The following is a 14,949-nucleotide window of genomic DNA, read 5'->3' on the forward strand; positions in this document are numbered from 1 at the left end:
TCCACCGTCACTCCTCTGTCCAAGTATACCACGTCCACCGTCACCCCTCTGTCCAAGTATACCACGTCCACCACCACTCCTCTGTCCAAGTATACCACGTCCACCACCACTGCTCTGTCCAAGTATACCACGTCCACCGCCACCCCTCTGTCCAAGTATACCACGTCCACCGCCACTCCTCTGTCCAAGTATACCACGTCCACCGCCACCCCTCTGTCCAAGTATACCACGTCCACCACCACTCTTCTGTCCAAGTATACCACGTCAACCGTCACTCCCCTGTCCAAGTATAGCACGTCAACCATCACCCCTCTGTCCAAGTATACCACGTCCACCACCACCCCTCTGTCCAAGTATACCATGTCCACCGTCACCCCTCTGTCCAACTATACCACGTCCACAGCCACTCCTCTGTCCAAGTATACCACATCCACCGTCACCCCTCTGTCCAAGTATACCACGTCCACAGCCACTCCTCTGTCCAAGTATACCACATCCACCGTCACCCCTCTGTCCAACTATAACACGTCCACCGCCACCCCTCTGTCCAAGTATACCACGTCCACCGTCACCCCTCTGTCCAAGTATACCACATCCACCGTCACCCCTCTGTCCAACTATAACACGTCCACCACCACCCCTCTGTCCAAGTATACCACATCCACCGCCACCCCTCTGTCCAAGTATACCACGTCCACCGCCACCCCTCTGTCCAAGGTTTTACTTGCCTCCTCATAAAAATAAATCAGGTTTGTCTGGCAACTTCTGTCTTTCATGAATCCAATGCTGTCTGTTGCTTTAAATATTTTTTTTTTTTCCAGCAAGAAACTCATCTATGTGGTCTTTTATTAAACTCTCCAGTATCTTCCCGACTATAGAGGTTAAACTAACAGGTCTATAGTTACTTGGTAAAGACTTTCTTCCCTTTTTAAATATAGGCACCACGTTCGCCCTACGCCAATCCAGTGGTACCATTCCAGTCATTGGGTCCCTAAGAATTTGATACAATGGCTTTGAAATGACAGAGCTCAATTATTTTAGGATCCGTGGGTGGATGCCATCAGGTCCAGGTGCTTTATCCACCTTTATTCTGTCCAAATATTTCTGGACCAGATCACTTTTGTGGATCATTTGGGGCTGCGTCAGTACCACCATGTATAAAAGAATGAAATCCAATAAACGAAAGGTGATTTTCCCTTTAGAGTGCCTTCTGCTCGTATAAGTGTTCTGTACACAAAAAATCCCTAACATGTTTTATGTCATTAATAGGCGGCTTATCTGCAGAAATCTGGACTGAGCGCTGTGGTTCTCGAAAGAAGACATGTGATTGGAGGAGCAGCAGTGACAGAAGAGATTATTCCAGGTAGATCCCCCCCCTCCTTAGCCCTTGTACACACGGGTCCGACATTCCGACAACCAAATCCGTTGGATTTTGTCCGACGGATTTTGTCCGAAACTGTTGCATACACACGGTCGGACAAAGTTGTCGGAAAATCTGATCGTTCAGAACGTGATGACGTAATTTCGTTATGACAGGACTACGTTCAGGCTAGTAGCCAATAGCTTTGGTCTAGGAATTTGATCTGAGCATGCGTGGCACTTTGTCCGATCGGAATTCTCTACACATGATCGGAGTATGTCCGATCGGAGCATTTTGTCGGAAAATTTTACCAACAAGTTGGAAAACTTGGTCCGTCAGATACTCCGACGGAGACAGTCCGATGGAGACCACACACAGTCGGAATATCCGACAAAACGTTCCGATCGGACACATTCCGTCGGATTCTCCGACCGTGTGTACAAGGGCTAAGTGTTACATTGTTCTTCTCTAAAACACAACATTGCTGGTCGCAAATAATCTTCTGTGGGTTGTAGTGGAAGGAAAGGGGAGATCTAATCTTCTCCAGGTTATAGAATAAGGGAAACTAGAGGTCTACTCTTCTCTAGGTTATAGAGGAAGGGAAAGAAGAGGTTTACTCTTCTCAGGGTTATAGAGGAAGAAAAAGAGGTCTACTCTTCTCCAGGCTTTAGGGGAAACGAGAGAAGAGATCTACTCACCCCCCCGGTTATAGAGTATGAGAAAGAAGAGGTCCACTCTTCTCTGGCTTATAGAGGAAGGGAAAGAAGAGGTCTACTCTCCTCCGGGTTATAGAGGAAGGAAATTAGAGGTCCACTCTTCTTCGGGTTGAATAGGAAGGCAAAAGGAAAAGATAAAGTACACTCTAGAAGAAGTCTGATTTTTAGAGCAAGGGAAATAAGAGGTTTACTCTTCTTCGGGTTATAGAGGAAGGGAAAGAAAAGATCTACTCTTCTTGAGGTTATAAAGGATGCGAAAAAAGAGAGAAATTCTCTGTTCTTCTTTTTATAGCAGAAGAGAAAGAAGAAGTTTACTCATCTCCAAGTTATAGAGGGAGAGAAAGAAGAGGCCCCCTCTTCTCCCGGTTATGGAATAAGGGAAAGAAGAGATCTACTCTTCTCCAGGTTTTAGAGGAATGAAAAGAAGAGGTCTACTCTTCTTCAGGTTATAAAGGAAGGAAAAGAAAATATCCACTCTTCTCGAGGTTACAGAGGAAGGGAAAGAAGAGGTCTATTTTCTGCGTTATATTGGAAGGAAAATAATAGGTTTACTCTTCTCCAGGTTATAGAGGAAGTGAAAGAAGAGATCTATTCTTTTCTGCGTTATAGAAGATGGAAAAAAGTGGTTCGCTCTTCTTCCTGTTCAAGAGGAAGAGAAAGAAGAAATCTACTCTGAGTCTTCTTCAGCTTATAGAGGATGAGAAAGAAGAGGTCCACTCTTCTCTGGGTTCTAGAGGAAGGAAAAGAAGAGGTCTACTCTTCTCCAAGTTATAGAGGAAGAAAAGAAGAGGTTTACTTTTCTTTGAGTTGTATAGGAAGGCAAACAATAGATACAGTACACTCTAGAAGAAGTTTGATTTTTAGAGGAAGGGAAATAAGAGGTTTACTCTTCTTTGGGTTATAGAGGAAGGGAAAGAAAAGATTTACTCTTCTTGAGGTTATAAAGGATGGAAAAGATGAGAGAAATTCACTCTTCTTTTTATAGCAGAAGGGAAAGAAGAGGTTTACTCTTCTCCAAGTTATAGAGGAAGAGGAAGAAGAAGTCTATTCCTATCTGGGTTAAAGTGGAAGAGAAAAGAAAAGGTCCAGTTTTCTCCCAGTTACAGAGTAAGAGAAAGAAAAGATCTACTCTTCTCCGGTTAAAGCGGGAAAAAGAGGTTCAATCTTCTCCAGATTTTAGGGGAAGGAAAGAAGAGGTCTAATCTTCTTTAGGTTCAGGGGAAGGAAAAGAAGAGGTCCACTCTTCCCCAGTTTATAAATGGGAAAGAAAAAAATCTACTCTTCTCCAATTTATAGAGGAAGGGAAAGAAGAGATCTATTCTTCTCTGGGTTATAGAAGGGGGATCCACGCTTCTCTCAGTTATAGAGGCTGTGAAAGAAGAGAACTCCAGTTAAAGAGGATGGGAAAGAAGAGGCCCACTTTTTTCCAGGTTTTCGAGGAACGAAAAAGAGGTCTACTCTTTTCCAAGTTATATTCTTTTCTGTGTTATCAGGAAAGGGAAAGAAAAGCTTTACTCTTCTTCGGGTTATAGAGGAAGGGAAAGATTAGATCTATTATTTTGTGCGTTATAGAGGATGGAAAATAAGTGGTTCACTCTTCTTCTTGTTACAGAGGAAGAGAAAGAAGAGATCTGCTCTTCTTCAGGTTGTAGAGGTAGGGAAAGAGGTTCATTCTAGTTTGAGCTATAGAGGAATGTAAAGAAGAGATATACTCATTGCCATATTATAGATGGGGAAGAAGAGCTTTACTCTTCTCCAGGATATAGCAGAAGGGAAAAAAGAGATAAATTCTTCTTCAAGTTACAGAGGAAGGGAAAGAAGAGATCTACTCTTCTTTGGGTTATAGAGGAAGGAAAAGAAAAGATTGTCTCTTCTGCCGTTGTTATAGAGTATGATAAAGAAGAGGTCTAATCTTCTCTGGTTTACAGAGGAAAGGAAAGAAGAAGTCTAGTTTTTAGAGGAAGAAAAAAAAGAGATTTACTCTTCTCCGGGTTATAGAGGAAGGGCATAAAAGGGGTCCACTCTTTTCCAGGTTTGGTTTCAGAGGAACGAAAAGAAGAGGTCCACTCTTCTCCAGGTTATAGAGGAAGGGAAAGAAGAGGTCTATTCTTTTCTGAGTTATAGAGGAAGGGAAAGAATAGGTTTACTCTTCTCTGGGTTATAGAGGAAGGGAAAGAAGGGATATACTTCTCTCCAGACTATAGAGGAAGGGAAAGAAGAGGTCCACTCTTCTCCAGGTTATAGAGGAAAGAAGATATCCACTCTTCTCCAGGTTATAGAGGAAGGGAAAGAAGAGGTCTATTCTTTTCTGTGTTATAGTGGAAGGGAAAGAATAGATTTACTCTTCTCAAGGTTATAGGGAAGGGAAAGAAGAGATATACTCTTCTCTAGGTTATAGAGGATGGGAAAGAAGGGATCTACTCTTCTGAAGGTTATAGAGGAAGGGAAATAAGAGATATACTTTTCTCCAGACTATAGAGGAAGGGAAAGAAGAGGTCCACTCTTCTCCCGGTATAAAGGAAGGGAAAGAAGATATCTACTCTTCTCCTGGTTATAAAGGAAAGGAACGAAGAGGTCTATTCTTTTCTGGGTTATAGATATAGGGAAAGAATAGGATTACTCTTCTCCGGGTTATAGAGGAAGGGAAAGAAGAGATCTATTCTTTTCTGTGTTATAGAGGATGGAAAAGAAGTGGTTCACTCTTCTTCCTGTTCAAAAGGAAGTGATCTTCAGCTTATAGAAGAAGGGAAAGAAGAGGTCCAATTTATTTTGGGTTATAGAGAAAGGGAAAGAAAAGGTCTACTCTTCTTTAAGTTATAGAGGAAGGGAAAGAAGAGATCTACTCTTCTCCAGGTTATAGAGGAAGGCAAAGAGGTCTACTGACAATATACAGAAAATGTGATGTGTATGAGGAACCTGAGAATCCATTCTCTATATTCCTTAGTATTCCAAACCTCAGATTGACTTGAATAAAATATATAAAGTAACACAACACTGGGATCTAACATGCCAAAAAAAGTATTTACCATGAAAAATATAATTTTTTTTGTTTTTATAGTTTATGTTTTTTATTGGTATTGACTCATTTATCTTCAGGGGGAATTTTCACTTAACGTGGAACTTCAGTCATTTTTTTCATCTTTCCATCTACTAAAACCTTCTGCCCTCCTCATTTTAACTTTGGATCGTAAAACATTTTTTTTCTGCCAGTAAATCCCTTTATACAGCCCACTTCCTGTTTCTTGTCTGGTCATTAGCCTAGGCTTATGACACCATGCACAGCTCTCTCTCTTTCTCTCTCGTGAGAGTTTGCCAAGAAGGAAGCGGGATGAGTCATAAGTGGGCCAATGAGAGCTGCAGAGATGGAGGTGTGCCTCTGTGTAAATCCAGGAAGTGAAAAGGCAGCAGCTTCAGCTGCCCACAGTTAAAATGGTTGCAGTCAGACTCAGTGGAGGGAGATTTCTGCAGCATATTTGCCAATTAAAGAATCAAAGTATATATAAAATAACATGCAAAATGGTTGGAGGGAAGCTTCAGAATGGCAAAGATGGTTTTTATTACAAATTATGTGAGCAGATCGCAGTTCCCTCTTTAACTTAGTGAGCGAGGTGAAGCGAACTAAAAAAATGGAGGCATCTCCCTTGCCAGCTATTGTATTCAGACTGTATCACGTCCTACAGCGGTCAGAATACCCGAACAGTAGATACAGTACGTCTGTTAGGATAATACATAGCATACATGGATCAGCACGGATCTCCTCTATAGACTGTTGTCTTGTTTCTTCTAGGTTTTAAATTCTCCCGAGCGTCATATCTGCTCAGCCTCCTGAGACCGCAGATTTATAAAGACCTGGAGCTCAAGGTAAGGAGTCTCTCCGTACAGAAATGTGGAAGCTGCCCTTACTGACTTCATTCTGAAGGTGCAAGCTCTGGGGTTTTCATGCTTTTGTCTTTTCTCCTTAACAGGGATTTTTTTTCTCTCAGAAAATAGGTGCAGAAACTCAACCACGACCCCCCCAAAACCAACCTCCCCCCCTCACACACCCCCTCCGAACTGCATCACATAGTGGGTGTGGTCAAATTTCACTAACAGTGGAAGGGTCTTAAAGGGGCATTAAATACCAAGAGTGTATTACACACAGTACAGAGTTCAGGGGTGCGCTACACACAGAGTGCAGAGTTCAGGGGTGCGCTACACACAGAGTGCAGAGTTCATACTTCTTACACAGCTGCTTACCTCTGCATCCATATCTCACTTTACCCCGTTTTAGCTCTGACCCCTGCATGCAACCCCCCCCCCCCCCTTCCACTACCCTCATATGGACTTCTGTGTTCACAAGTGATAGTGGTGAGCAGACGACCTGAGCCCAATACTCCTCTCTGGTTTAATTCTCCTCTGGTTACATCTTCTACTCTCTATTCATACAGTATGCTCCTCTCTAATTTCATGCTGCCCTATGTTTATATGCTCCTCTAGAGTCACATGCTCCCCTCTGGTTACATGCTCCCCTCTGGTTGCACGCTCCCCTCTGGTTGCACGCTCCCGTCTGGTTGCACGCTCCCGTCTGGTTGCACGCTCCCGTCTGGTTGCACGCTCCCGTCTGGTTGCACGCTCCCGTCTGGTTGCACGCTCCCGTCTGGTTACACGCTCCCGTCTGGTTACACGCTCCCGTCTGGTTACACGCTCCCGTCTGGTTACACGCTCCCGTCTGGTTACACGCTCCCGTCTGGTTACACGCTCCCGTCTGGTTACACGCTCCCCTCTGGTTACACGCTCCCCTCTGGTCACACTCCCCTCTGGTCGCACTCTCTCTTCTGGTCGCACGCTCCCGTCTGGTTACACGCTCCCCTCTGGTTACACGCTCCCGTCTGGTTACACGCTCCCGTCTGGTTGCACGCTCCCGTCTGGTTGCACGCTCCCGTCTGGTTGCACGCTCCCGTCTGGTTGCACGCTCCCCTCTGGTTGCACACCCCTTCCTGGTTACATGGATGGGAGTGAATCAATAACCTACAACACTGATTTCAGTGGATACTCCTCTCTGGTTGCATTCACCTCTCTGGTTACATGCTCCTCTCTGATTGCCTACTCCTCTCTGGTTACATGTTCCTCTCTGGTTCTACACTCCTCTCTGGTTACATGCTCCTTTCCAGTTACATGTTTCTGTTTGGTAGTATACTCCTCTCTGGTTACGTGCTCCTCTCTGGCTGCATACTCCGCCCTGGTTGCATACTCCTCTAGGGCACATGTTTCTTTCTGGATACACGCTCCTCTCTGGTTACATACTCCTTTTTGGTTACATGCCCCACTCTTGTGGCATGCTTCTCTGATTGCACGCTCTTCTTAGGTTACATGATATTGTCTGGTTGTATTCTTCTCTCTGGGCATACGTTCCTCTCTGGTTGCATGCTTCTCTCGGGTTCTATACTCCTCTCTGGTTACATGTTCCTCTCCGGTTACATGCTCCTCTCTGGTTGCATGCCCCTCTCTGGTTGCATGCTCCTCTCTGGTTGCATGCTCTTCTCTGGTTACACGCTTCTCTCTGGATACATTCTTCTTTCTGGTTATATGTTCCTCTCTAGTTACATGCTCCTCTCTGGTTTCATGCTCCTCTGTGGTTACATGCTCTTCTCTGGTTGCATGCCCTAATATAGGGGGAGGCTCTCTAGGGACCCTGCTGTGAGGGGGGCTCTCCAGGGACCCTAATGTAGGGGGAGGCTCTCTGGGGACCCTGATGTAAGGGGAGACTCTCTGGGGACACTGATTTAAGGGGGGCTCTCTGGGGACCCTGATGTAAGGGGGGCTCTCTGGGGACCCTGATGTAAGGAGGGGCTCTCTGGGCATCCTGATATAGGTGGGCTATCTGGGGACCCTCATGTAAGGAGGGGCTCTCTGGGGCCCTGATGTAAGGAGGGGCTCTCTGGGGCCCTGATGTAAGGAGGGGCTCTCTGGGGACCCTGATGTAAGGAGGGGCTCTCTGGTCATCCTGAAGTAGGTGGGCTCTCTGGGGACCCTCATGTAAGGAGGGGCTCTCTGGGGCCCTGATGTAAGGGGAGGCTCTCTGGGGACCCTGATGTAAGGGGAGGCTCTGTGGGGACCCTGATGTAAGGAGAGGCTCTCTGGGGACCCTGATGTAAGGGGAGGCTCTCTGGGGACCCTGATGTAAGGAGAGGCTCTCTGGGGACCCTGATGTAAGGGGAGGCTCTCTGGGGACCCTGATGTAAGGGGAGGCTCTCTGGGGACCCTGATGTAAGGAGGGGCTCTCTGGGGACCCTGATGTAAGGGAAGGCTCTCTGGGGACCCTGATGTATGGGGAAGGCTCTCTGGGGACCCTAATGTAGGGGGAGAATCTCTGAGGACACTGATTTTAGGGGGGCTCCCTGGGGACTCCGATGTAAGTGTCAGGTGTGACTGTGTGGCAATGGCAAATGGTATACATAGCTCACGGCATCACGGGTCAGGTAGAGGGTCCCTTAGCAGAATTTTGCTTAGGGCCCCAGGAGAGGTCAGGATCGGCACTGGGGAAACCTACAAAATTGCTGTGTTGAGGCAATAAAGAAGAGTTGTGTTTCTCTGAAGGCTGAGAGATCCATGTAGCCTGGAAAGTCTTTGCTATACGGAGTGTTCTGTTCTAAACCCAGTCACTGCTGTGAATTAAATCACGACATTTCGGCGGGTTTTGTCATTCCGTAATAATTCTGTTCTCAGTGTCACATTAAGAAATCTCCAAGGAGCTGGTACTTCCTAATTAGTTGTAATGTGTGAATTTGTGTGTAAGTCGTGTACTGAATGCCCTCAGCCCAACTTCCAGGTCTAATTCACTATTTAAATAATTTAGATCTTTGCTGCTCATAAGATCCGGCAGCCAAGCTTAGTAATTTTTTTTTTTTTTAATCTGCAAGCTAATAGGAAAATCTAATACACAGTGGGGCAGATTTTATTGCATGTACTAATTGTGTGAGAATGATTAGTGCGACTATTAAAGTTATTTTTATTCTTATTGAGCACAGATGGGCTTTTTTTTACCAAACACATAAAAATGCAGGTTATGCCGCGTACACACGACCGGACTTTTCCACGGACTAAGTCCGCCGGTCTTCCCGACGGACTTTCAGCGGAGGTCCGACGGACTTTCTGAACGAAACTGACTTGGCCACACACGACCGGGCTAAGTCCTTTCGAAAGTCCATTCATTTTGAACGCGATGACGTACGACGGGACTAAAAAAGGAAGTTCAATAGCCAGTAGCCAATAGCTGCCCTTGCGTCGTATTTGGTGCGTCGGACACAGACGAATGGTTTTCCCGATTTTTAGTCCCTCGGATAGATTTGAAACATGTTCTATTTCTGGGTCCGTCTGACTTTTGGGGGGGAAAAAAAAAGTCCACTGGAGCCCACACACACGATCGAATTGTCCGACGGATTCCGGTCCGCCGGACCAAGTCTGCCGGGAAGTCCGGTCGCGTGAAAGTGGCATTAGTTTCAAAAAGCAACTTTATGTTTTTTGCAAAATGGTAGCTATGCAACAAAGACAAAGAAAAACGTAGAGAAGAACTTTTCAGGGAGACGGGCATTTGTTGGCCGGTTGCATGGCATCCAGGCCCACGGCTTGTAGGAGGAAGGAGGCTGTAAATGGCCACCCGCAAAATGAAACGGGAGAAATGCTTTGATTTGGCTTCTGAACACCCTCAGAGGCTCACCAACCAACGCTGTGTGTGACTTTGTTATCTCTTTTAGATTGTAAAGAATTTGCAACATTGGCAAAAGGAATGTTGGGACTTTATATGAAGCGCAGCTAAGAAGATAAAGGTTAAAATCACGTGATCATGGGCTCCAAACATGTAAACATTACGTCAAAAAATGTATAATAATAATATAGTAGTATAGTTCAATAGAATCTGAATAATTTAATTATACATAATAAAGATGGAGTCCCCACGAAACGCGTAGAGCCTTAGCCTTATGCTACATCTTCAACATCATGTGATCTTGACACTCTGCAATTAGTGATATTAATTTCATTATCACTCTTTATTATTATTTATTATTTTTTATTTATTTATTTTTATTTATTTTTATATTTTATTTACTTCTTTCATTGTTTACATGATTGTTGCTTATGTATTAATATAATTACATTATCGTGTACCAACGTTTCTATTACCGATAGACTGATTTTATATTTTACTATCATCAACTAAATCATGTTGTCCATGAATTGTATATTACGATAATTACCATTTTGTATTATTATTTATATTTTTTGCTACGCAATATGTCTTTATTATGTATAATTTAATTATTCAGATTCTATTGAACTATACTACTATATTATTATTATACATTTTTTGACGTAATGTTTAGATGTTTGGAGCCCATGATCACATGATTTTAACCTTTATCTTCTTAGCTGCGCTTCATATAAAGTCCCAACATTCCTTTTGCCAATGTTGCAAATTCTTTGCATATAACAGGGATGGAGGTAGATGAAGTTACCCATTCGTTACCTCATATAAAGTCCCACTAACCCCGCCCCTTCTCTCTTTTAGATTGTAAACTCCCATGATCAGGGGCGGACTGACAACTCATGGGGCCCCCCGGACAGTAAGAGATTATGGGGCCCCCAGGCAATCAGAGATTATGGGGCCACACAGTAGACACAAACACACACACAGTATACAATCACACAGTATACACAGACATGTTTCTATTGGCTGAGAAGGTACTGGAGAGGCGGGGCAGCTATAATCTCAGGATTTTTAGACCAAAAGGATGTCGGTAAGGGACATTTCAGAGACAGATGTAAAAAAAAAACACACATTTTTACATACTGTCCCTGGTTTTACTGAGGCTGGCAACCCTGATGGGGCCCCCTAGTGGCATGGGGCCCTCGGGCAGTGCCCGAGTGGCCCAATGGTCAGTCCGCCCCTGCCCATGATCATGGCCCTCCTAGTCCTCTTGTATCAAATCGTATTGTAGCTGTACTATCTCCCTTTATAATGTAAATTGTTGGAGCGATATAAATCCTGTGTTATAATAATAATAACTGGATGCAAACAGATGTGAGAGCATCATTACACCACCAATACTAAAATGAATGTATCATAAAAAAGAACAAACAAAAGTCAATGCAAATGAAACAAGACAACATAGAATAGTATTACATTACAATTGATACAAGCAAACGATCTCACCCTTATAAGCCACCGTACACACGATCCGGACATTCCGACAACAAAATCCGTCAGATTTTTTTCCCACAGATTTTGTCCTAAACTGGTGTTGCTCACACACGGTGGACAAAGTTGTCGGAACATCCGATCGTTTGGAACGTGATGTTGTTCGTTCGTTACGATGGGACTACGTTGAGGCTAGCAGCCAATAGCTTTGGTCTCTGTGACGGAACCGATCCCTACACTCTGATTGAGTGCTTCCGTCAGTATACCGCTTCCTAATTCTGAATATAGATATCAGGTATTCCAACCGCTCACAAGCACAAAACAAGACGAGACTTGCTTAGCTGCTCAACATGGACTGATTTATTAGAACCAAAATGCCAAGTATTTATAATACAGTAGAAGACTAAAACCTAACCTAATTAGCATGAGTTAATTATCTAAATCAACACTCAGACTAGTTGACTGAGGGATAAGACTTTTCGGCTCCTAGCTCACTAACAATTCAATAAACATTACCATAACCATCAACACAGGGTTAATTAGCCCAAACAACAATGTGTGGAATACCATTACAAGCCAGACTAGACTCCTTTACATTATACAAGCAAACAGGTGGTTGGAGTTGATCACATTAGCATCTGACAGTGTGTGTCCCAACAGCATGAGGCAACACACATTATATATACATATATACAGCATTGAATCTGACTAGCACAGATTATAGTGGGGTTCTCATTCACCCTGTGCCCCTTAAATATTGTAAATTGTTAGAGCGATATAAATTCTGTGTTATAATAATAATAACTGAATGCAAACAGATGTGAGAGCATCACTACACCACCAATACTAAAATGAATGTATCATAAAAAAGAACCAACAAAAGTCAATGCAAATGAAACAAGACAACATAGAATAGTATTACATTACAATTGATACAAGCTAATGATCTCACCCTTCTAAGCCCCCCGTACACACGGTCCGGACATTCCGACAACAAAATCCGTCAGATTTTTTCCTGACAGATTTTGTCCTAAACTGGTGTTGCTCACACACGGTGGACAAAGTTGTCGGAACATCCGATCGTTCGGAACGTGATGACGTTCGTTCGTTACGATGGGACTACGCTGAGGCTAGCAGCCAATAGCTTTGGTCTCTGTGACGGAACCGATCCCTACACTCTGATTGAGTGCTTCCGTCAGTATACCGCTTCCTAAGTCTGAATATAGATATCAGGTATTCCAACCGCTCACAAGCACAAAACAAGACGACCCTTGCTTAGCTGCTCAACATGGACTGATTTATTAGAACCAAAATGCCAAGTATTTATAATACAGTAGAAGACTAAAACCTAACCTAATTAGCATGAGCTAATTATCTAAATCAACACTCAGACTAGTTGACTGAGGGATAAGACTTTTCGGCTCCTAGCTCACTAACAATTCAAGAAACATTACCATAACCATCAACACAGGGTTAATTAGCCCAAACAACAATGTGTGGAATACTATTACAAGCCAGACTAGACTCCTTTACATTATACAAGCAAACAAACAGGTGGTTGGAGTTGATGACATTAGCATCTGACAGTGTGTGTCCCAACAGCATGAGGCAACACACATTATATATACATATATACAGCATTGAATCTGACTAGCACAGATTATAGTGGGGTTCTCATTCACCCTGTGCCCCTTAAAATCCAGGGCCCATAATCAGTCGGCAACAGGCTCGCATTCAGTCCTCTCAAAAAGCCTCGGTCCCAGCTAGGTCTGTCACAGTCTCGTAATTTGATCTGAGCACGCGTGGCACTTTGTCCGATCGGAATTCTCTACAAAGGATCAGAAAAAGTCCGATCAGATTTTTTTTTTGTCAGAAAATTTTAGATCCTGCTCTCAAATTTTTCCTGTCGGAATTTCCGACGGAAAAAGTCCGAAAGAGCCCACACACGATCGGATTTTCCAACAAAATAATCCGATCGGACCTTTTCCGTCTGAATTTCCGACCGTGTGTACAAGGCATAAGGTTTATTCTTATTATGGCCGCCTGTGCTGTGTCTCTTCCTCTCACGTTCTCTATTGCCGTCTCTCTCGGTGGAGCTCAGTATACAGCAAGCTACATATACGTTCATTTACTGTAGATTGTAAAAAAAAAATGAAAAGGTTTGTCAACCAGTCAGAAACTTGCCTTGATTTGCAATGTGATCTCCATGGCTGTGACTTTGTCTCATTGTTTATGCATCTCTGGTATTTAGATCTTTATTATAGAATATTCTCTGTTTTTATTCTATGAAATGTATTTCTGTTCTTTCTATCCTTTTATTAATTTTTTTTTCCAGAGACATGGGTTGAAAATTTATTTTCGAGATCCTCATTCATTCACTCCATTGTTGGAGAATGTGAAGGGGCGCCCACCAAGGTCTCTACTTCTCGGGGCGGATATGGGGAAGAACCAGCAGCAGATCGCTCAGTTTTCTAAGAAAGATGCAGAGGTAAGGGGATTGTGTACTATGGTGTATGTATAGTATGGTGTATAGTATCGTGTATAGTATGGTGTGTTACCTGCTCCTCTCTGGCTGCATACTCCTCCCTGGTTGCACGTTCCTCTTAGATTACATGTTCCTTTCTGTATATATGCCCCTCTCTGGTCCACCAATCCAGCCTCAACCGTGTCCATCATGCTGCCTACCCCTGTAAATCATGATGCTTACCTGTGTCCATCATGCTGCTTACCTGTGTCCATCGTGCTGCTTACCTGTGTCCATCATACTGCTTACCTGTGTCCATCATGCTGCTTACCTGTGTCCATCATGCTGCCTACCCCTGTAAATCATGCTGCTTACCTGTGTCCATCGTGCTGCTTACCTGTGTCCATCATGCTGCTTACCTGTGTCCATCATGCTGCTTACCTGTGTCCATCATACTGCTTACCTGTGTCCATCATACTGCTTACCTGTGTCCATCATGCTGCTTACCTGTGTCCATCATGCTGCTTACCTGTGTCCATCATGCTGCTTACCTGTGTCCATCATGCTGCTTACCTGTGTCCATCATGCTGCTTACCTGTGTCCATCGTGCTGCTTACCTGTGTCCATCATACTGCTTACCTGTGTCCATCATACTGCTTACCTGTGTCCATCATGCTGCTTACCTGTGTCCATCATGCTGCCTACCCCTGTAAATCATGCTGCTTACCTGTGTCCATCGTGCTGCTTACCTGTGTCCATCATGCTGCTTACCTGTGTCCATCATGCTGCTTACCTGTGTCCATCATACTGCTTACCTGTGTCCATCATACTGCTTACCTGTGTCCATCATGCTGCTTACCTGTGTCCATCATGCTGCTTACCTGTGTCCATCATGCTGCTTACCTGTGTCCATCATGCTGCTTACCTGTGTCCATCATGCTGCCTACCCGTGTCCATCATGCTGCCTACCCGTGTCCATCATGCTGCCTACCTGTGTCCATCATGCTCCCTACCCCTGTAAATCATGCTGCCTACCTGTGTCTATCATGCTGCCTACCTGTGTCTATCATGCTGCCTACCTGTGTCTATCATGCTGCTTACCTGTGTCTATCATGCTGCTTACCTGTGTCTATCATGCTGCTTACCTGTGTCTATCATGCTGCCTACCTGTGTCCATCATGCTCCCTACCCCTGTAAATCATGCTGCCTACCTGTGTCTATCATGCTGCCTACC

General features: G+C 44.2%; 1 protein-coding gene across 1 annotated transcript in view; it reads left to right on the forward strand.

Moving 5' to 3' along the window:
• The window catches only part of PYROXD2 (pyridine nucleotide-disulphide oxidoreductase domain 2), a 168,423-nt gene that overhangs the window by 38,110 nt on the left and 115,364 nt on the right, over positions 1–14,949 (forward strand). Inside the window, exons 3-5 of the mRNA XM_077455708.1 lie at positions 1,270–1,363; positions 5,864–5,937; positions 13,587–13,739. Of these exons, the coding sequence (XP_077311834.1) occupies positions 1,270–1,363; positions 5,864–5,937; positions 13,587–13,739 (321 nt within the window). The remainder of the gene's footprint in view (positions 1–1,269; positions 1,364–5,863; positions 5,938–13,586; positions 13,740–14,949) is intronic.

This window comes from Lithobates pipiens, unplaced genomic scaffold (genome assembly GCF_037356315.1).
Source record: "Lithobates pipiens isolate NorthernLeopardFrog02 unplaced genomic scaffold, aLitPip1_a1.2 Scaffold_25, whole genome shotgun sequence".
In the NCBI taxonomy this organism is placed as follows: Eukaryota; Metazoa; Chordata; class Amphibia; order Anura; family Ranidae; genus Lithobates; species Lithobates pipiens.